The sequence below is a fragment of the Syngnathoides biaculeatus genome, chromosome 5 (assembly GCF_019802595.1).
Source record: "Syngnathoides biaculeatus isolate LvHL_M chromosome 5, ASM1980259v1, whole genome shotgun sequence".
NCBI classification, from domain to species: domain Eukaryota; kingdom Metazoa; phylum Chordata; class Actinopteri; order Syngnathiformes; family Syngnathidae; genus Syngnathoides; species Syngnathoides biaculeatus.
The window spans coordinates 3,403,088-3,426,646 of NC_084644.1; the positions used below are offsets into that span (position 1 = coordinate 3,403,088).

General features: G+C 44.1%; 1 protein-coding gene across 1 annotated transcript in view; it reads left to right on the forward strand.

Moving 5' to 3' along the window:
- LOC133500276 (focal adhesion kinase 1-like) overlaps positions 1 to 23,559 on the forward strand; it is a 62,534-nt gene extending 38,975 nt beyond the window's left edge. Inside the window, exons 24-34 of the mRNA XM_061818773.1 lie at positions 3,242 to 3,353; positions 8,745 to 8,822; positions 8,923 to 9,111; positions 9,474 to 9,599; positions 12,787 to 12,849; positions 16,022 to 16,061; positions 16,452 to 16,555; positions 18,522 to 18,677; positions 20,672 to 20,752; positions 20,844 to 20,929; positions 22,190 to 23,559. Coding sequence (XP_061674757.1) covers positions 3,242 to 3,353; positions 8,745 to 8,822; positions 8,923 to 9,111; positions 9,474 to 9,599; positions 12,787 to 12,849; positions 16,022 to 16,061; positions 16,452 to 16,555; positions 18,522 to 18,677; positions 20,672 to 20,752; positions 20,844 to 20,929; positions 22,190 to 22,316 — 1,162 coding nt within the window. The 3' untranslated portion in view covers positions 22,317 to 23,559. The remainder of the gene's footprint in view (positions 1 to 3,241; positions 3,354 to 8,744; positions 8,823 to 8,922; positions 9,112 to 9,473; positions 9,600 to 12,786; positions 12,850 to 16,021; positions 16,062 to 16,451; positions 16,556 to 18,521; positions 18,678 to 20,671; positions 20,753 to 20,843; positions 20,930 to 22,189) is intronic.

Sequence of the window (23,559 nt, forward strand, 5' to 3'; positions counted from 1 at the left end):
TCTTCACTTCTTTACCACACTCTCCATCGCTCTGTATTGTTGACCCCGCGTATTTGAAGTCGTCCACACTCGTTATCGCTTTTCCCTGGAGCGTCGCTTTTCTGTTTGCGATATTTTATTTCATTTTCTTAAGATAAGCATTCTGATTTGTCATCATTGTGCGGATTCTCACCCAAATCGTTTAAAATTTAAACAAAGCGGATGAAAACAATTTGTTTTTAGTTTTTCGCAGATGTGAGCTGCGATCTTTTGCCCCCCTCCTTCCTGCCGCAACGACATGTCAGGCCATCTATTGTGCATTCCGTAATAGCTCCAAATCTCTCTGCACTCTTTTGTTATATTAGAGATTTGTAACTACAGTATTCTTAGTTTCTGTTGCCAATAGACTTCACATTGGGTCGCTCTCAGGTGAGAACAGAGTTCAACTAAAGCTGGGTGTTTCTGACCAAATCCAAGATTCAGCTGTTTTCCTGGTCTGTGTCAATAAACAGGCCTTGTTGTTCCAGATGGTGATCTGGGGAAGGACGGTTAATATTGCCAGGAGCTGAGCTTATCGTGATTTCACCCCTTATATGATCTTATTTACTTCGATAATGTGAGGCAGGTTCATGTGGGACTTTAATTTAGCGTATTTTACATAACCTCGGTGAAGAGAATGAATTAGAATGAAGGTTACGCTAACCTGAGTTGAGTATGCTGTATACAGCAGATCCAGTTCACGTTCGCCAATAGAGCGCTTCGTGTTTTACAGACTGAACCCAAAAATGATGCACAATCTGATTGATCCCAGACTAAAGTTGGAGATATTTCCTGGCCCTTGTCATTCGAATTAGTCTTGGGTCCTTCAAATGCAGTAATCTCTTCTCTCTCACAAAAAAACGCCGTTATACTCGTCCACAATGGAAAGAACAAACACCCAAACTAGGATACAATCATACTTTTACTAAAATCACCTTTGCAACATAAGCCCATTTGAGAGCGGATACATTTCATATTGAATACTTGGGGTCAACAATACAGAGCAATGGAGAGTGTGGTCAGGAAGTGAAGAAACGGGTCCGAGCGGGGTGGAACAGTTGGCGGAAGGTGTCTGGTGCGTTATGTGACAGAAGAGTCTCTGCTAGGATGAAGCGCAAAGTTTATAAAACAGTGGTGAGGCCGGCCGTGATGTACGGATTAGAGACGGTGGCACTGAAGAAACAACAGGAAGCTGAACTGGAGGTGGCAGAAATGAAGATGTTGAGGTTCTCGCTTGGAGTGACCAGGTTAGAAATGAGCTAATTAGAGGGACAGCCAAAGTTGGATGTTTTGCTGACAAGGTTCGAGAGAGCAGACTTCGATGGTTTGGACATGTTCAGAGGCGAGAGAGTGAATATATTGGTAGAAGGATGCTGAGGATGGAGCTCCCAGGCAAAAGAGTGAAAGAGGAAGACCAAAGAAAAGGTTGATGGGTGTTGTGAGGGAGGACATGAGGGCATTTGATGTTAGAGAGGAAGATGCAGGAGATGGGCTTAGATGGAAAAAAATGACACGCTGTGGCGACCCCTAACGGGACAAGCCGAAAGGAAAAGAAGAAGAAGACATTTCATATTGAATGAAAAAATAAATAAGATAAAATAAAATAGAATAGTCATTTTGAAGCTTGAGTTGGGGATATTCGTAAAATCAGTTTGTACAATATAAATGCACATGGTGGGAGTTTTCTTTCCGTCTCCCTCAGCCAATCCCTTGGTTAAAACGCACGTGTGTAATGCACATTTATACAAGTGATTTATTTTGTTTTTTTGTTGATCTGTAAACCTAACTCGGAATGTCCTCACATCGACTTCTACAAATGTGCATTCTAATGGGAATAAAGGACAAGGCCTGCCAAGAGACGAACTTGGACAGGTGCAGGGCGACACACACACACACACACAAAGACACATGGTGGCAGACAACAGTTTAGAAGGGTAATGATGACGTTTCTCAAAATAGCATTTAGTCTTGTCGAGGGCATGAGAGGCGAGTGTGTGCCGGATCATCCAAGCCTTCTGTTCTCTGTTTTGGGAGCCATCAACTCTTCAATTCCTCTGGGAATCTTTTTGATTTTGTTGAGCAGTTTTTGTCGTTTTTTTTCTCCCAGGTCAGTAAGATCCATTGTAGCAAGGAAATTGGGCTTTTATTTTATTTTCTGACATTGTATTACTCTAAGATGTTGACATTTCTGAAGATGGAACAGAGCGTTTTGACTTTTCGCTTATATTTTTAAGTTATTAGTGTATTAAGGCAGTCAGCGCACTAACAAATGTCTCGTAAGCATGTTTTTTTTTTAGCTTTGTTTTATTTGATCAATATAGCATATGGTTACCGGTATGTTCTTATTTCAGTCTCTTTAAGAGGTGTGCTCGTGATAAAAGATTTGAAAGCTTGCCTGGTTTTCAGGACGTATGTTTGTAAATTTGTTATTAAGGTGTTACAAGTACCAGTCGTTTTAAATACGAGTTTATTGTACGATGGTTCAGGTGCTGTTGTGCTTTTGGACTCTCGACAAAAGAAAAACAATTGTGGTTGGACTTTATCACCACTGAGCCACAATATATAGGACTAAAACTATTGTGGTTATTAATGCCCCGTATAGTTTTCTCCGTAGTTGCAATCCCAGATTTCAACTCTTCTTCTTCAGGGAAAAGAGATTTTTTTTTTGTTTTATTTTGTTTTGTTTGGGTGACTTGCCTTACAACAGAACCAACTCGTATGCGTTGATTTGTCTTTCCTCCCCCAAACCACTGAAAAACCAGTACTGTAATGGAATCTTATGCAACGGCACTTTTTGTGCATTTATTTACCGTATTTTCCGCACTATAAGGCGCACCTCTAATGAATGGCCTATTTTAAAACTTTTCCCATATATAAGGCGCACCACATTACAAGGCGCACCGCATTATAAGGCGCATACAATAGACGCTCCAGTAGAGGGCGGGGTTACGTTAATCATCCATTAGAAGGAGCTGCACAAAAGGCTCAATATTGATTCATACATAAGGCGCACCGTACGGTACGGTATTTATTCATTTTAGCAGTAACTCTGCCTTGATGTTTTATCTATTTTTTTTTTTTTACCTTTGATGTTCAATTTTTATTGTATTTTATTGCACCTTGTGGAGAAGCACTCATCATTTCATTGTATGCACAGCAAATAATGATATTAAAGGGTTATGATTGATTTTGATTGATTGATTTTTTTTTTTTTTTTTTACAGTACCATACTAGAGGAGGAGAAGGCCCAGCAGAAGGAAAGAAACAGGATGGAGATGAGGAGGCAGGTCACTGTATCTTGGGACTCGGGAGGGTCTGATGAAGCGCCACCAAAGGTGAGACTTGCTTTTCTTTTTTGGGGGGGGGGGTTTGAAGCTACCGTATTTATTTCCCGTGAGTGAACGTGGGGACAGCAAAGGCAACAAAGACGGCGAATATTCGATGGAATAAAAATTCGTCAGATGACGCTGACCATAATGCTGCCAATTCACAACTCAACGATGAGATTCCGATCGAAGCACATGACTTGCACCACAATTTCTGTAATGAGTACTGTAACTGGAAAATGTGACACGACCACTTGCGTTGCATGAGTCAGAAACTCTTCCCCCCCCCCCGCGCGCCCCCCCGCGCGCCTTCCACGGAAACCAACCCAACTTGTTGCTCCAGCTGCTGGCTACTTTATCCCCGCTTGCAACCATCGCCCCACTGCTGTGAACATCTGTTAACGCCTCCCCGTGGTTTCTGATGCAAAGCCACGCAGTCTGTCATGAAAACGCCACAGTGACATTGACGTGTTTACTTGCTGGCTTCACTAATCCATATTCAAATGAAACGGAACGCCACATGGGGGTCTATTTATTGTAGTTCTTTAAATTCACTAATCTAAGGGTGTTAAAATGATCCTCTCCTGGCATTGATTTTGCCCACAGCTGCCTTTTCGCTATGTGTGCGTTGCGCTCACAAAACTTTATTATTTTGTCTCTTTGTGCCTCCTCTATGTTTTTTTTTTTCTTTCTGTTGTGTTTGCAGCCGAGTCGTCGTCCTTCTCTGCAGTCCACCTTCGGTTCGGATTGTCTGTCTGCTTCCTCTCCTCCTCACCATTGCCATGCCAAGCAGCCCTCTCGCTCACAGCTTTCCCTCTGCTTCGGAGCCCCTCCTCCTCCTTCATCTACCTGCTCCTCCTCCCCCATACCTCCTCCCATGCCATCGCTCGTACATTTCCACCATTGTTGCGCTTTTCCTTCCGATCCGCCTCTTTTACACAACGCACCCTGTCGCAGTTGTTGCTTCTCCCAGCGCCACACAAACCAGGAGCTCACCTTCGACCTGCGCTCTCACGCTGACTTTTTTTCAGGGAGCCTGCCCGATGGCAGCTGCGCCCGCAAATCAAATCCCGCTGCCGCCGTCCATCTGCCCTGTTCCACCCGGTCGGAAGCAAACTGCTCCAGTTCCTTAACAAGACAGCACTTGACTCGACTCCCTTTGCTTTGCAGTCCTTATTCTCAGAGTTGCTTGTTGTCGGACGCTTGGGCCTTCGACCTCCAGAGCGCCAAATTCAAGAGAAATTCCCAAAGTGAAACCGCTCGATTGCCCCGCTGCCTAACTAATCTTACAGTCCGGCTCCAACCTGGCTTTAACCTCCTGCCCCAGCGTGGGCGGCCGCTGCCACCTGAGCTCACTCTTCCGCAACCTGACAAACTAATCCCGTGGCCCCGGTTTGCACCGACAGCCTTCGTCCACCCAAGCAAAGGCCAGGCCCTCCTTTAACTCCCCACACATCTTTTCTCACCTCCTGCGCGCTTCCCCCTCAGAGACCGTTAAAGGCAGGTGATGCCCTTTTGCAAAAACATGCATTTAACAACTACTAGCTTGCTTTTAGAGAGAGAGAGAGAGAGAGAGAGAGAGAGAGACTTGTTACATACATACTTAAATTGCTCTGATATTTGCCTTTGAGCTATTCTACAGACTAACAACTATTAAAACAAGGGAAATGATCGAAATACACTTTTAGTTTTACCTTTCCTATTTATACAACACAGAATACAATGATCTGACATTTACAATTAAGGCTTACATAGTCAAATTTGTGATTGACCCACTTTTGATGCAAAACAATTACAAAATTGTTTTCTGTTGTTACCAGTGTTGTTTCGGTTCTCGAACACAATCCGTTCCAGGAGGCCGGTTGAAAATCGAAACATTCGAAAACTGAAGCGCGTTTTGTAATTACAATGAATGGAAAATGAAATAATCTGTTCCAGGCCTACATTTTTTTTTTTTAAGCGTTTTTTTTTTTTTCGCTTTTCCTGATACTAAACTGCATAGTAGAAATACATGTATAATTTGAATACTTAAAATAATTAAATCATTTAAGAAATATATTTATTTTTTGCTTAAAATGTATACTTTAGTAGTAGATTATCCTAGGCTGTGAGTGCATTGCTGTAGCGACTCGGCCCCCGGTCTTGTAAACCTTTTTTTATTAACAAAAGTGCAGAATAACTATTAAACAAGCAATAATGAGGGGGAAAATACAGACAAATTGTTTTTTATTTGCACAGAAAGTATGTAACGTACAAAAACATTAACTTGCAACTAGAGGTAGGGTTAATGGATCAAAAGACAAAAGGAATGCAAAACAACTGTTTCAAATGTCTTCGGTGGGGGTGACTCGCCCCTTTTTAACGAAGAACAAATCGAACGTAGACTGTTTCTGCCGTCTTTTGAGCATTTTTCTGAAGTGGCTCATAAGAATGTCATTGACATTTTGCAGTGCCCTGCAACATTCTGCTTTGTTTGGGCGATGGAGTTCGACAAAATTATGGATGTCGTTCCATTTAGCGCAAATAGCTTTTATATCGGCACTCCCTGCATCTTTCATGCCTTCGGCCTCATCAGACGACATCTCCTCCCTTCCTCGCCAACGCCATCCCCAGCTAACTGCTGCTCGTTCTTCCTCCAAGATCTGCGGCCTCTGCTTGGTCAACACGGTTCCTCCTTTGGCAACATCGCCTGCTTCGAGGGCATCCTCGTGTTTCGGAATGGTGCTGATCGTCGATTTCGCCATGCCACACTTCTTCGATAGCTCGGAAACACGCGCACCAGATTCGTTTTCGGCTATCAAATCCTTCTTGAAGTTGACGGTTTTACGCACCGCTTTTCTTTTTTCAGCACCAGCAGTTACACTTGCCTTCTTTGGAGCCATGATCGGGAATTAATATTGCTCAATTGGTAGGAAAAAAGTCACTACTGGGACATGTCCGCATTCAGAGGAGTGTGTTGGTGAACTGGCTGCATCGCGTGCGTTTTTTTCCGGGGGTGCATTTGAAAGCACAATAACAAATCGTCGTGGGTCAGCTGGTCAGGGCGTTCGAATACCGATTTTTATTTGAAAACCAAAGCAAAAAAATATAGAAATTTTCAAAACCCGATTTCTAGGAAAACAGAGAGGTTCGAAAACCGAGGTGCCACTGCATTATGTTGTAATATTCTGGGTTATGTTGCAACCTTTGGACTAAAATGTCCTCCTTTTAAAACCAACCCCATCCAATTATTCTACGTCAGCGGAATGACTTTGACACGCTTTACTTGCCAAGACAAGCGGGATTGTGCTCAGGCTGCCAGCGTGCTGCTGATTGACCTTGGTGGTCTTTCATCTTCTGGCAGTTGTTTGTTTTCGTCCGTGTCAGGCTTTGTGTTGAGGTGTCCTCAGATTATCGCGCCCTATTTTTACCCGGGAGAAGAATGCCGGTCCAAATCCGGATTCTGTCGGCCGTACAAACGTGCAGCATGCGAGTCCGAAGGTTCACACAGTTGTGGGCAGTGCTTGTGAATGTCTTGCACTTGAATATTTGTTTTGTAATATTAATAACCGTCTTGAACATTTTCATGAGAAATATGAAAAAAAACCGACAATTTAAAGTTACCGATTTGCACCAGTGAGAGAACATTGAGGGAATAAAATCATGCTAACTTTGGCCGTCGGCACGAAAGCATTCAACTATTTTTACAGCCACACTCCAGACTGGTTCTAAGTCTTTGTGGCGGCGTTGTTTTTGTACGTCAGCTCAGCACTTTCAACTTTATGGTGATCAATGTGTCTAGTGTGCAGGCAATGAACTGTGCCACAAATCTTCAGCTCTGCTGCGCTACGCTTTGGTTTTCTTTTCTTTTTAAAGTTATGCTTGGGAAGGAGAAGGCATTGGGCACTCTCTTTCTCACACTTCTTTTAACAGAAAGCTCACATCCCGTGTATGTCCAAAATTGCCTGCATTTTGAAATGATACGTGTACAAAAAAAGATGACCTACGTTACAGGAGACATAACATACAGTGAAGAAAATAAGTATTTGAACACCCTGCTATATTGCAAGTTCTCCCGCTTAGAAATCATGGAGGCATCTAAAAATTTTCATCGTAGGTGCATGTTCACTTTAAGAGAGATAATCTAAAAAGAAAAATGCAGAAATCACAATGTATGATTTTTTTTTTTTTTTTTTTTTTAACATTTTATTTGTGTAATAGAGCTGCAAATAAGTATTTGAACATCTGTCTATCAGCTACAATTCTGATCAGATCTGGTCAGATGAGACCAAAATGGAACTTTTTAGTCATAATTCCACTAACCGTGTTTTGGAGGAAGACGAATGATAAGTTCCATCCCAAGAACACCGTCCCTACTGTGAAGCATGGGGGTGGTAGCATCATGCTTTGGGGGTGTTTCTCTGCACATTGGACAGGACGACTGCACTGTATTAAGGAGAGGATGACCGCGGCCATGTATTTTCGTCCTCTTTCCCTCAGTCAGAGCATTGAAGATAGGTCGTGGCTGGGTCTTTCAACATGACAATGACCCTGAAGCACACAGCCAGGAAAACCAAGGAGTGGCTCCGTAAGAAGCATATCAAGGTTCTGGCGTGGCCTAGCCAGTCTCCAGACCTAAACCCAATAGAAAATCTTCGGAGGGAGCTGAAACTCCGTGTTTCTCAGCGACAGCCCAGAAACCTGCCTGATGTAGAGAAGATCTGTGTGGAGGAGTAGGCCAAAATCCCTCCTGCAGTGTGTGCAAGCCCGGTAAACAACTACAGGAAACATTTGACCTCTGCAATTGCAAACAAGCTGCTGATAGACAGGTGTTCAAATACTTATTTGCAGCTGTCTCACACAAACAAATCGTTAAAAAAAATCATACATTGTGATTTCTGGATTTTTATTTTTAGATGATCTCTCTCACAGTGGACACGCACCGACGATGAAAATTTCAGACCCCTCCGTGATTTCTAAGCGGGAGAACTTGCAATAAAGCAGGGTGTTCAAATACTTATTTTCTACACTGTATACTGTAGGTTATGCTCTCAAACAATCTGCATGCCGTTTACTTGTTTCAGGCCCCTACCGTCATCCACCAGTAGATGGTGTTCATAAGTGGAGTGAAACTATTTAGGATGAGGGGGGGGCTTCCTGCTGTAACGTCCTATCTTGCGGTTTCTTTCACTCACAGTGAAATTTTGTGGCTCTATATTGCATCTAAATGGTAACATTAATGTTATGCTCGTGGGTACAAATAACAGCTCGCAGTGGTGTAAGCGTCTGGTTGTTTCCTTTGTTTGGGAGCTTAAACTGGGAGCTTTTAGTCTTTCGTATCCTGTCCTCTAACAATTATTTTAATTTGAAAATGAATGCCTTGTAACAGCGTATCTGGTTTCTTTCTTGCTGTGATTGTAGCCCAGTAGGCCCGGATACCCCAGCCCCCGCTCCAGTGAAGGCTATTTCCCCAGTGCCCAGCACCCTGGCCACTACCAGGTTTGCGACCATCTTCGTCCTCAAGTCAACTATGCAGAGAATGTGCTTCGTTTGTGATGTCGTGCTATATTCATGTCCCCCCCCCCCCCCCTCGTGTCAGATGGCGGGTTACCCCGGCCCTCACACGCTCCCGTCGGTGCCCAGTGCCCTTTACCCCCCGCAGGCCGCGATGCTGGAGACTCATCACGCGCACACGCACCCGCGCCACCACGTCCACGCGCACTCGCACGTGCAGCATCTGCCGCAGCCTCACGGGCAGGACGTGGCACATTGGGGCTCAGCGATGGAGGTGAGAGACCAGTCGGACAAATGTTGCGCTTTTGTCATTTCATTTGTGTTGGACGTGGAAGATCGCTCCTCACCCATCCGATCCCCATCTTACGAAATTTTTACCCCAAAGTCATATATTTTTGGATGCTGATGGAGCATCGAGTTAAAATCGCACAACCCGTGGACATGCAATTTTTTTTTTCATTATGTCTGCCCACTTTGTTGCTGCTGCTGCTGCTTCTCATCAGTTTGCCATTTGGTTTTTGTGTCTGTGTGCACGTCTGCGTGTCTTCATCCCGATGTCGCACGTTTTTTTTTTTTTTTTTTGTCTTTTGCATGGCCGTGGCGTCCTTGTGCGTATGTGTCCGTGTTTGTGTGTAGGACAGGGAAATAGACACGCAGCAGTGTGTAGGCCAGCAGTGCCTGTTAATGGAGGAACAGCTGATGATACAGCAGCAGCAGATGGAGGAGGATCAGAGGTGGCTGGAGCAGGAGGAAAGGCTGCTGGTAACGCAAAGCACACACACGGGACAGGTTTTTCAAACTCTATTCACAGATTGTATCGAGCAAAAGTATTAGTATGACATTAGAATGACCTAATATGACAAGCAAAGTCTCCCATTTGAGTGTGAACTCAAGATGTTTTTGTTACCTGCATGGAAAAACAGTCTTGCTTGCATTTCATTTTTTTTTTTTTTCATGTTTTGAGTGATGTCATTTTTATTTTCCATTCACAGACACTTATCATTTTTCGTCCAATTCACCGTTGTATTTACCAAGGACAAACTCGCATCTCACGAGAAGTACTTTACTGTACTTTGGAAGCAGTTATTCTCTCGTGTTGAATAATTCGTACGAACATCCGATTCACATTGTCGTAATTTCCGGCCTACAGAGCGCACCGGATTATAAACCTCACGCAGTATATTTGTGAAGGAAATATCATTTGGTACATACATACACCGCAGCCGTGTGAAAGCCGCAAGTGAAAAACGAGATATTTACAAAAAAAGATGATCTACAGAAAGAGTTTTCAAAGTTTTAATACCTTAGCTTAACATAGCAGGTAAAAAAAAAGTGCCCACTTTGAAACAGGAGAAAGACGGTACACAGAGTTTTAATACCGTAGCTTAGCTAAACATCGCAACAACACAGTAGCATGGTTTTTAAAAAAAAAAAAAAAAAAAACGTACCGGTAAAAACAGCCACGGCAGCTACACAGTAACAACACGGCACAGCAGTAACAAATCCGGTTAAAAAAAATATATATACCTAAATCAGTGAGACGTGGCAGTAACACAGCAGAAACACCCTAGCGTGGCGCTAACATGGCTTGTTAGAAAAAAATAGCAGTAAAAATCACTGAGATGCGGCAATAGCACAGCAGCAACACACTAGCACAGTGCTTACAGGGCCAGTTAAAAAAAACATACCGGTAAAAGTCACTTCCTTGGCACATATATTCCACTGGTTTCACTCTTACCTTTTCTGCTCGAGTGCCCCCTTGCGCCCTTTAGGAAAAAATGCACAAGTTAGCCATCATCACATCACCACATAAACCGCAGGGTTGAAAGCGTGTGAAAAAAGTTGCGGCTTTTAGGCCGGAAATTACGATAGTCGGTGACCTAGACGTTTATTGCTTCAAATTGAAGAAGCGCAGTTTCATTTTTCATTAAGAATCAAATTCCTAATGAAGCCTCAGTTAACAGCTGTTACATTCTGGCGACATTAGCCCCTCTCAGAATTGCTCCGAATTCCAGTTGCCGTCACGGCAACCTGCTTGCAAACAGAAGACGATTGTTTGCCTAGAACTGCTTTTATTTTAGATCCTTACACTCAGACTTATAAGGAAAAAAACAGGGCGGCTGGTTACATCATTGTGGAATCCAGTTCTGTAAAGCCTCTTCTGTGGCATGTACTGTATGCAGAAATGATGTGTTGCAGCTTCCCATAGTCAAAAATCCAAAATGTTCCGTAATTCCCGGCCAACAAAGCGCGCCGGGTTATAATCCTCACCCAGTACATTTGTAAAGGAAATACCATTTGGTACATACGTACGCCGAAGCTGTATTAAAGCCCCAAGTCCCCACATTGAAACACGAGATACGTAGACAGTTTAACGCTACCACTAACACTAGCGCGGTGCTAAAGCTAACGCTACCACGGCGCTGACAAGGCTGGTTAAGAAAAACTTACCGGTGAGACGGTCTGAGCGCTCCCCTGTGCTGAAAATTCCCCTTGTAATGAATGTGCGTGCGTTACTAACAGGGGAACTCTGGGTACGTAGTAGACGGTTACTGGGAAATCCCCCGGTCTCATATTTCTCCTCCTTCTACGTAGGGCGAGCTAACATATGTTATATCCGAACCGTAACGCTGACAAAAAATAAATAAAAGTATACACATATCTGTACGTTCGCTCTGTTCATCTTTCTGAGACGTCCATAGCGAACATGAACACTCGGCGACACGTTTTCGAACGGTGCACGTTGACGCATGGATGCGGCTGTTTCAGACCGGCCGGAAGTTTACAAAATATACGCGCATGCGCATTAATCGCAAGAAGACTTTTCAGCACCGGGAGCGCTCAAACCACTCACTGCAGCAACCGGCCACGCTAGCACAGTGCTAGCGTGGCCGGTAAAAGTCACTTCCTCGGCACATATATCCCGGTCACTTTTCCGCTCAAGTTCCCCCTTGAAAATGCACAAATTAGCCGCATCGCCGCATAAACCGCACAGTTGAAAGCGTGTGGAAAAAGAAATTACGGTATACTTGCAGTATACAAAGATAACAATGAAGCGAGGAAAAGTTCCTCCAAGATGGTTTTTTTTTTCTACGATCGTGCGTGTGCGGGCGTTTGCAGGCAGGTGGGGGCTGTGGGAATTCCAAGCTAATGATAGCCTGAAAGAAGCTCACACACACACAACCACCAAGTGACGACACACAAGTTCACTCGAAAACGGGCATGCGTGTGTATTTTGCAGTCTGGTTTTATAGCGCAAGTACCTTCAGGGAGGGGCGAGAAGGAAGAGGAGGAGGAGGAGGAGGAGAAGAAGATGGGCTTAGGGGAGAAAGTGGTCGACGTGACCGCTCATTGGCAGCCCGCTCCATCCCTCCTCTCCATTCCGACCCCCCCCCCCTTCCACTTTTCCGGGTTTTCGTATAAAAGTGTGCTGGAGGTGTGGATCTGTTCTCCACTACGTGAACCTGCTGGCACACACACACACACACACCACACAAGGATACAGACAAGAACCAGTCGCGCTTAGACACATCGACCTGGACTTCATATATGAATTCCTTTGCTATGCTGGTCTTCAAGTCCTGCCTTGGACAACTGGTAGGCAAAGGAGGGGGATGCCGGGATTGTAACAGAAATTGAAATTGGAAAAGTTGTGGTGAAGTTGCTCAAATGTTTACGCGTGTATGGAAGGAGTTTGACTAGCATCGTGCGGCTTCCTGCTGCGTGTTCTCGGCTTTATTGCAAGTCTCGTGCTCGATTAAACTTCAGATAAAAGTTTGTTAGCATTGTCAACGGTCCGATCACATTTGCGTCCGCTTTTCTGTCATTAAGACTTAATTACAGTATATTGAATTTAGTGTTCATTCATTGCCGTGTTGTTCGAATCCTCGTCTGGAGACGAGAACTTTTTTGTTTTTGTAATTCTTTTTATTTTTATGTGCTTGTTTAGAAGCCAGAAAACCGAAGTTCCCGAGGAAGTCTGGACCGAGATGACGGAGGACTGCAGCCACCAGTAAGTCGTGCGTCCGTCTTTCTTTTTTATTTTCATTTTTATTTGTTATCAGCAGTAGCTTGACAGCAGAAGCGTTGTAAAGGAAACGAGTCATGTTGATAACGACAAATATAACTGTCTCGGATGGATGGATATGCATATGAATGACTCCAATGATACTCGGGACATCTGGAATTGTTCGCATTGCACTTCATGTGCAGCTTTTGGGGGTGGAGGGGGTAAATATTGTTCTTTTATGAATGATGTTCAAACGAGTGTTGATCAAAAGTTAACTTTACCCTCTGTCATCGATTGTAAAAGATATTACCATAATTTCCGGCCTATAAACTGCGACTTTTTTCACACGCTTTCAACGCCGCGGCTTATGCGGTAATCCGTCTAATTTGTGCATTTTTCCTAATGGCCGCAAGGGGGCACTCCAACGGAAAAGGTAAGCGTGAGACCGGTGGGATATATGTGCCGAGGAAGTGACTTTTGTCGGTATGTTTTCTTTTAACCACCCCTGTTAGCGCTGCACTAGCATTAGCGCTGTGGTAGCGTGTTGCTGCGTCTCAGTGACTTTTACTGGTATGTTTTTGGTTTTTTTAACTGGCCCTGTTAGCTCCTCGCTAGTGTTAGCGCCGCGCTAGCGTGTGGCTGCTGTCTTACTGCCGTCTCTCAGTGATTTAGGTTTTTTCTTTTTTTTACCACCGGCCCTGTTAGTGCTGTGCTCCCGTGTTGCTTGTGTAGCTAGGTTTTTTTTTCTTTTTGTTTTTTTTTACCAGTATGTTTTTTTTTTTCGTTTATTTGTTTTGGTTTGTTTTTTGCAGATCTGTTCGTGCTACCATTTTGTTGCAATGTTAAGCTAAGCTAAGGTATTAAAACTCTTTCTGTCTAGGGTTATCATAGTTAGCGTTAGCACGGCGGCACTAGCAATAAACTCTCTGTGTTTCTGCTGTGTTACTGTTGCATCTCAGTGATTTAGTTTTTTTTTTTACCAGGTTTTTTTGTTTGTTTTTTTAGCAGATCTGTTCGTGCTACCGTGTTGTTGCTATGTTATGCGGTGCTAGCGATAAACTGTCTGTGTACCGTCTTTCTTTGTAAATAACTCATGTTTCAATGTGGGTTTCACACAGCTCCACCTTATGTATGTACCAAATGGTATTTCCTTTACAAATGTACTGGGTGCGCTCTGTAGGCCGGAAATTACGGTAATTGTTGTCTCGCACTATCTGTCACTGGTAAAGACAAAAATTGATACAACTGTCATAAATAGTTTTTTTGAGCAGTTACATGAAATTTCACACGGACGTCTGCGATGACTTGAAGTCCGCGTTCCGGTTGGTCTCACTGCAAATTGCCGGCAGCATGTGCTTATTTAGATTCCAGTAAAGGGGTTGTGATCATGCAGCAGGAAGTAACCCATTTGTGCTGGGGTCAGCAAAGAGGGGTCAGCGGATTCCCACATCACGGCTGCTTTTTTTTTTTTTTTTTTTTTTTTTAATAGAAACCCGTTGCGTCAACAGCGAACAGCGGTGTTTGCGCTTCTCTCTCTGCGTCTGCGTTTTCCCGCAATCTTTTGGTGTGGAGTTTACTGGGTTCTGCTCCAAATCTGGCCACCTGTAATTACCGCCAGGAAAAGGCAGGGAAAGTATTCCGAGTGTGAAGCGTTGGCGTCACAGGAAAATCCCACACGGGTCGTTTCGAGCGAAGCCGTGTTCAGACCTGGAATTAACCCGCTCCCGTGGTGATGAAGTCACAGACGGAGAGATCCAAGCCCGCGTGTCATGCGGGACTTTGCTGCCATTTCAATCTGTAACCTTCTTTCGAGCACCCAAAGCTTGCGTGGGTGCGCTTGATTTATAATCGCCTCCCCACCCCCACCCCACACTTTTGATTTTCGTGCAGAAGGCTGACTTTTATCTTAAACATTCCCACCCCATGGCGTTTCTAGTCATATTTAAGAATATTATAGACTGAATTAATCTGATCTCATCAATCTTGAAACAGGGCATTTGTTCCCTAAAATAGATTATTTTTAAAAATCCCAATGGAACTAGTATGATTTGACTTTATAGGATATTTAAAAGGCGATCTCTCAAAACGAGTCTTTTTACCTTGCTGAAAATGTTGAAAAACGTCTAAATAATTACAACTCGGAGCTGGTAAAGAGTCGACCTCACAGTTCTGAGGACCCGGGTTCGATCGAGTTTGCACGTTCTCCCCGTGCCCGCGAGGGTCATTTCCGGGTTTCCTCCAACATCCCAAAAACTTGCAACATTAATTGTACACTCTAAATTGCCCCTCGGTGTGCTTGTGAGTATGGCTGTTTGTCTCCATGTGCCCTGCAATCGGCTGGAAACCAGTTCAGGGTGTACCCCGCCTCCTCTCTCCCCGCGACCCTTGTGAGGATAAGCGGCAAATGAAAATGGATGAATGGAAATTCAATGTAATTCATACCAGGGAGATTCTTTTTTTTTTTTTTTCTTTTGTGTGCGTGAGCGTGCGCCATAAGACGTTGGCCTCGCAGCCTCATGTTGCTTTTGGCAAGCGAGATATTTCTGTCTGTCTCTGCAATCCATCACACCGCGTGACCTCCTCCTCCCATAGAATGCGGCATGCGGTGGGAAAAGTTCCCCTCCTATATGTGGGGCCGCGTGTTAGCCGAGTCGAAAATTTAGGGGTGTCTGTGGTTTTTTTTTCAGCCAGAAGTCTCCCATTGCACAAAGACCTTTTCTCGGCATTTGCTTCTTGTGTTTTTTTTTTCTTTTTTTTCACAAAGAGAAGCCAAATAATTGACTTAAAAATGAAAAGCTTAACTTGACTGGCACCATGACAAAATTCAAATTGCACTGTTTTATGTCGGCAAGCACCAATTTGTCAAGGAAGGCTTCAGGGTTCTTTGTGTGTGTGTGTGTGTGTGTGTGTGTGTGTGTGTGTGTGTGTGTGTGTGTGTGATCACATAGTACATTTGGATGTGCACGGAACATGGTGATAACCCGCACACACATCGTTTCAAATGACAACTAGAAAACAGAGCATTCTGTCATGTGAAGATTAAAACCTTTTTTTTAATTTTACTTTTCACCGGAACGTCGTCTCGCCTGTAAAGTTGTATAATTTCCTCTTAAGCTTCTACTTATGCGCGCATACTTGCTAACCCAAAGTATTGTTGATGTGTTTGTTTGTGCAGACGGGAAACCAGCACATATACCAGCCCGTTGGCAAAGCAGGTAATAGACATGCCCGTAACCTTGAAATTACAGGCCCCCGACCACAGATTTTTTTTTTTTTTTCCCTTTCCACTTAAACCTCTGAAGTGCGCACTTTAGGGCCTAGCATGCTTCATACAGATATCGATTTGTCTCCATGCAGCAGACGACGTCTTCATCATATATCCTGTACTTTCCTGTGCACGTTTTTACCTTTTTTTTTTTTTTTTTTTTTTTTTTGAGGAATGTATTTCTGTTTTTGCATACAACCTTCATTTCATATTTGTTTTTCCCCACACTACTGTTGAATCCCGTGAGATTCAACAATAGTGCGGGTAAACGCTCATGAAATTAGCTCGGGGGCTGGGTCGACTCCACTCGAGAACTTAGGAGATGATGTTTCCCCCGCAGAGCTCGCGGCCCCCCCGAAGAAACCACCCCGACCCGGGGCCCAGAGCCAAGGGTGCAGTCTGGTCGGTCTGAACGCTGCGGACAGCTACAATGACGGAGTGAAGGTACGCACGAAAACATGCAACGGCCAAAAAAAAAATAAAAATGAGAATAAATGGCCTGAAATTGTAAACGTGCAGCATATTCTTACTTGGATGTCATCATCAAACAAAAGCGACATAATTTGTATCGAATATATACAGTGGAGTACTTGTTTTAAAAGGCTTTCCCAATAACATGTCTTTCTTTTGATTTGCCTGCTCCCACTGTCACTCCTCTTCCTCCTCCTGTACGCTGCATTAATGTTGAACCGCCCCTCAGCCTTGGCGGGTAAGCAGCACGCCATCTGTCTGTCTGTCTATCTTCGTTCATCACACACCTTCATTTCACTACTCCTCTATCAATTCCTTACTTCTTTCTCGCTCTTCCCTTTTTATGTACCGCAATTCCCCGGCCTACGGAGCGCACCTGGTTATAAGCCTCACCCAGTATATTTGTAAAGGAAACAGCATTTGGTACATACGTACGCCGCAGCCATGTAAAAGCCGCAAGTGCCCGCATTGAAACGTGAGATATTTACAAAAATAGACGTTATACAGAAAGAGTTTTCAAAGTTTTAATACCTTAGCTTAGCTTAAAGTAGTAACAACACGGTAGCATGAACAGGGCCGGTTAAAAAAAGGAAGAAAAAAAAAAACATACCGGTAAAAAAAAAAAAAAAAAAAACAGCACTAACAGGGCCGGTTAAAAAATAAATACCGGTAAAAATCACTAAGATGCAGCAGTAACACGCTAGCAGACCGCTAACAGGGCCAGTTTAAAAAAAAAAAAAATAGTAAAAATCACTGAGACAGGGCAGTAACACAGCAGCAACATGATAGCGCAGCGCCAACAGGGCCAGTTAAAAAAAAAATACATACCGGTAAAAATCACTTCCTCGGCACACATATTCCACCGGTCTCATTCTTACCTTTTCCGCTCGAGTGACCCCTTGCAGCCGTTGGGAAAAAATGCACAAGTTAGCCGCGTCACCGCATAACCCGCTGGGTTGAAAGCGTGTGGAAAAAAAGTCGTGGTTTATAAGGTCGTAAATTACGGTAGTTACTAAAAGATGATTCCCCCCTGTGTTTTCCAACCAATATCAGCTTTTACCAACAATATAGTAAAAAAAAAAAAAAAATGTAATCACACAACTGCAAAGAGTAGCAACTGCATTATGAGCAGGTTTTTATTGCCCTATTAGATTTTCCTGTAGGCATAATCAGTCCCCGCCTGCCGTCTTGTTGTGCAAGGTTATCATTTATTTGCATATCTGTTTTCATCCTGAAAATATTTCACTGAATAGCGGCTCTAAGAATCAGGCTTTTTGAAAGTTGTCTGATTTCGAGAACAAGGATGTACGTAGAAATAATGAGTCAATTTGAAAATTCCGAATGGGAATCTGCTTCAGAATTGTATTGTAGATTTGTGTGTCTTACTGACACCTTGTGGCCGTTTGGAAGAAGCGCGCATAACTATGTGAGGATTGTTGTTTGAGGTTAGCAGAGTGGCATGAACATATGTCATATCTCCATTCATATCGTTATTTAAATTTATTGAGTTTTTGGGTTTGATTTAAACACTCGCTGTGCGTTGCAGCTGTCACCCGTTTTGTCCATAAAGTTTGGACAAAACGGGCAAAAAAGGGATTAAGCCCCCCCCCCCCAAACGGTATTTTATTCAATAGTGATATTGACAGCCAACATCTCCAATATAATTTCCAGCCTTTGTGACGCAACGTACCGCCTATAGAACTGGATCGTTTTGGTAGAACTTGACTTTTTGTTTTAATCCAACAAGTCTGATGCTCATCTTTCGGATTTTCATCATCACTCATGAGTTGCTTCCCGTTTGGCGTCCGTAGCGTTCGTCCACCTGCACAACATCCGCCGAATGAGAACGTCGTACATCTCGTCTGTGTCGTGTCCTCGTTTTGTCGCGGTTCCCGTTGCGTTCCGTCGCCGATGGATGTTTGTGCTCGTCTTGGCTCAGCTGCAGCCCCAAGAGATCAGCCCCCCTCCCACGGCCAACCTGGACCGCTCCAACGACAAGGTGTACGAGAACGTGACGGGCCTGGTCAAAGCCGTGATCGAGATGTCCAGCAAGATTCAGCCGGCTCCTCCCGAGGAGTACGTCCCCATGGTCAAGGTAACGCAGATAAACGATGTTGTTTTCGAAAGCTGGTTTGCCCAAATCCAGAAAAGTGTTTTGACGCCAACAGACTGCACGCTGTCGGTCCAGTTTTGCATAATTTACTGCGGTTGAGGTGTTTTGCGAAGATTCCAAATCGTCGGGTAGGGTGTGTGCCAATCCCGCATAACGTGGTTTAAAACTTGGGACAGCAGCAATTCTTACAATATCCCGGAATGTCGAGTGAAAATGCAGAATTAAAAGCGGTTTTGTCACAATACGACATGACCCCTTCGTGTGACCAGCTCTACGGGAAGTAAATATGTGCCAACAGGCTTTGAATTTGAAATATAAAGTGATCACATTTTCAATAGTTGTATTTCAGTGCAACTTTTCAATGTTAACAATTCAACCCGCTGCAATTCGCTGTCTGAAATTCACCGTCCGTGCCACCAGGCGGGGTTACTCCGGGTCACAACCGAACAGCCAGCCAATCGCAGTTAAGCTTTCTTAGTCACGTGACGTTCCGTAAATCCTGTTTTCTGTGGCATTTCAAATTCAAATCCCGGCGGCACGTTATTGCTTCCACGCGGCTCTCAGATCATTCAGAAGCTTCCAAATTCTATTGCTAAATAGATATTTTGTGTTTTTGTAACATTTGAAAAATGTTGCTTACATGAGTGGATGGAAAAGTTGTCATTTATTTTTTTATTTGATTATACTGTTAGTATTACAAGATCTATATCCAAGATAGTGAGCGATGTGGTCGAGTGTATCGGTCCAACGCGACGTAACAAGTTTGAGACTTAAACGTTAATAGTAATTACTACAGATCAACTTCTTTAACATGTTTTGCTGTACGGTGTAGAAATTCTAGGATATATTTTCGTATATATTCTGTATCTATACTTTAATATGTATAATGGGGGGAAAAGGACAATTTTACATGTCTTTTTATTGAATAGTTCACTTAATTCATTTGTCTTGAGATAAGATGGCATCTTTTAATGACAAATGTGATTTTGTGCTATCAAGTGATAAGGGGATGGGGGGCAAAAATATCTGGGCTTGGCCCTGGGGGGAACTTCTGCCCAATTTTTTTTTTTTTTTTTTTTCTGGTCAGGACTTAGAAATTTTAATTTCAATATTTGTCTGAATTTTGTTCACAGATATCGCCAGAATGCACCACCGCCATCCATTTATTTCAAAAATTTCCCAGTGGGGGCGTGCCCCCGGAGCCCCGTAGTGCTCATATTTGTATTTGCAGGAATTTTCACAAAAGTCCACTTTCATCTCTATATAATACTGTTACTAATTTGTGAAAATATACCAACTTGGACTACGTTACCGACCTTTGTGTGTTTTGGGGGAATAATAAGCATTTTACACGCACAGTTGTTGTCGCGTACCAAATTTGTGCAAATTTATGCAAATTTCACAATTTGCATCATTTCAAAACAAGACCGAAAACTTCATCTATACATGCAGGATTTCGAAGCCTTTACTATTGATCAGTTTATGGCCAACTAAACCAAAGAAGAACTTCCCGAACGCTTCCCAGTCGATGTTTCCATTTCCTCCACGATGGGTCTGACTGCTGTGTCGGCTTCTTCTTCGTCTGAATTCCAACGTCCGTGCCGTCTAACTGGCTCAAATTGATAACCTCGTATTCCTCGCCGCCTTCGTGGGACCCTTCAAAATAACGTTCATCGCTCGAATTATCGGAAAATTCATCGGCGTTCTTACGGTGTATTCCGACGGGATCCGTGGTGTTGTCACGACGTCCTACGTCACGCCCCTGATCGGCTTTTTCCGTCCTTTTCTGACAGATTCATATTCAGCATAAAACTGTATAATATCAGCAAAATGGTGCATTCCCTTGCAAACCTTTTTTTTTTTTTTGGGACGAGGCCCTCGGTGTCTGATAAATAAGAACTGCCGGTTCGACATCATCGTATTTATCCGAAGCGCGCGAGTCACGGTGAAAAGATTTTGTGGTTTCCCGTTTTCAGGATGTGGGCCTCGCATTGAGGACGCTGCTGGCCACAGTTGACGAGACGCTGCCGCAACTTCCGGCCAGCACGCACCGAGAGGTAAACGACGGGCCCCGTGCAGAGACGACCGCGATCTCTGCGTCATCGTCATTCTTGTGGCTCTCTTTTTTTTGTCTTTGTTATTTCGCAGATCGAGATGGCGCAAAAGCTTTTGAACTCCGACTTGGCGGAGTTGATTGGGAAAATGAAGTTAGCGCAGCAGTACGTGATGACCAGGTGGGGCCCTTAACGCCGCAATATACAACGAATAATTGGGCCGGGGGGAGATTTTCATGAATATAAATCAAATAATCAAGTGAGTGTTCCACTACTTTTACTGACGTTTCGTGTATTTCCGGGGATATTATTTCTGTACGGGTATCAAAGTCCAATACTACTACGGTTTCTTTTCTGTGGCTGTATGTTTCAATTGAAGTCACGATAAATGTTACATGTCATTAAAAATCAGAAGAAATCTGTGCGGGTATTGTTTTTGGGATAAGTTCTCGTTTTATACCAAGAAATAAAGGTACTGTAATTTTTGGCCGATAAGACGCGACTTTTTTCACATGCTTTCAATCCTGCGGTTTATGACCCAATGTGGCTAATTTGTACATTTTGTTCTCACGCCCACAAGGGGGCACTCGAGCGGAAAAGGTAAGAGTGAGACCGGTGGAATGCATGTGCCGAGGAAGTGACTTTTACCGGTCCGGCCCTGTTGGCGCTGTGCTTGCGTGTTACTGCCGTGTCTCAGTGATTTTTACCATTATGGTTTTTTTTTTTTAACCGGCCCTGTTAGCGACAGCGTGGCGGCGCTAGCGATAAACTCTCAGTCTACCATCTTTCTTTGTAAATATCTTGCGTTTCAATGCCGCGCAAATGGTAGCGATAAACTGTGTACCGTCTTTCTTTGTAAAATATTTCGTGTTTCAATGTCGCGCTAACGCTAAGGCTAATATCTCGTGTTTCAATGTCACTTTCAATGTGTGCGCTTGCGGCTTTTACACGACCGCGGCCTATTCTTTTGAATTTGTATGATGAACGCTCATATATGTTTGGCACAGTTTTACGCCGGATGCCCTTCCGGACGTGATCCAGGCTTGGGTCAGGCCAACAGGTAGCACAATAATGTGCTGCCCGACGGGCTGCAGATCATCAAAAAGTAGACGCAATCACAATAAACGCAGTGAGCACATGAAGTACACAAATCACATACTACCTGTATTAACAAATATAAAGGATATGGCGATTTAAAGTATATGTGGATGGAGGGCATTCAAACCACCATCGTTAAACGTTAACGGTTTCCCGAGTCCTCACGGCCCTCGTCGTACAAGTACTCAATGGTATTTCCTTTACAAGTGTACCAGGTGAGGCGTAGAAGCAGGTGCGCTCTGTAGGCCGGGAATTACGGTATAACGTTTTGAAATATGTTGCTAAAACGATGAGATAGTTGATATCTTATTTGGAAATGTTTTTATTTTTTATCGTGTTCAGTCTCCAGCAAGACTACAAGAAGCAGATGCTGACCGCCGCTCACGCCCTGGCGGTGGACGCCAAAAATCTGCTGGATGTCATCGACCAATCCCGGCTCAAGATGCTGGCCCAGTCCCGCCCCCACTAGCCTCACAAGCGCCGTCTACAGACCGCCGGATCCGGCCGCTTCCTTGTCAGCGACTCGCGAGGCGGGCGCCCCGATGCCGTCGTCACCTCGGACGAGTCCTTATTTAACTCCGCGCCGCCGCGAGATCTTTTTAAAGAAGCGGGAAACAAAAACAATTCCTGAATCAGGGATTTGTCACCGTTGCTCCGTGCGGACGAGACCCGGGAGAGGGGGAAAAAGTACGACGGTTTTATCAGAGGAGAAACCGTGGGCGAGCCCGGCGTGACCCAAGTCCAAAACGGTTCAGGTTCTCAGTGTCGGGAGTAAGCCAAGCCATCAGAAGCGGACTCTTCCGGCTTCAGCATATCGCGAGGAAGAGACTCCAGCATGTCTGCAGTTTTCTTTCCCGGTCACGTGACGCGGAAACCTTCAACGTCTCCGTGCCCAATTTGTTCTTCCGCTTCCCGTTTCACCGCCGTGTCGCCCCTTTTTTTTTTTATTTATATTTATAGCATCGCAAACGAGACGAAGGAAAGACACGATGCAAGACAAGGAAAAAAAATGTATTTTTTTTTCTTTTCATTCTTTTTGACTTCTCACAGACTCTTCCTGTTGTCTTCCTCCCTCTGCTCCGGTCTGAGCAGTTTTGACAGACTTTAACGAAGCCGCCTCAGCTCTCACTCGACCCAGTTCGCTCCTCTTCTGCCGGATGTTTTTTCTTTGAATTATTATCGTTATTATTGTGCATCTATTTTTTTCCTCTTGTTTTTTTTTTTTTTCTTCTTGGTCTAAAGAGAAAATCTCATACACATTCGATCCCAGCAGTCGGGCGACGGGGGACGAGCCGTCTCTTCGTCGCGCTTTCACCGTTCCCGCCGTCGTATCCGCGACTCGAGCGCGGAGCGGGGGTGGAAGGCCGCGGGGGTCCGGCGAACTCGCCGGGAACGAACCGAAAAGGCAAAAAGCTTGCGGCGTGACGCGGCGGCGTGGAGGAGAGCGTATTTGCACAGCACCAAAATGATTCGAGTACAGTAGTTGGATCCGGGTTTGATTCTCGCGTCAGGCACCTGGGTTACAAATGTAAAGTAAACAGTTTATTTTATCTCTTTGTTTTTCGTGTAAATCTGATCGTGTCGGGATACTGTACATTATTGTAAACTGTGGCGGTTTGCGTCACTGGTCACGTGTACAGAAGTCGACGAGTCAACACTGGTTTTTATTTTGTCTTCTGGGCTTCGTTGGCCTTCTTGTTACATAGCGGGGG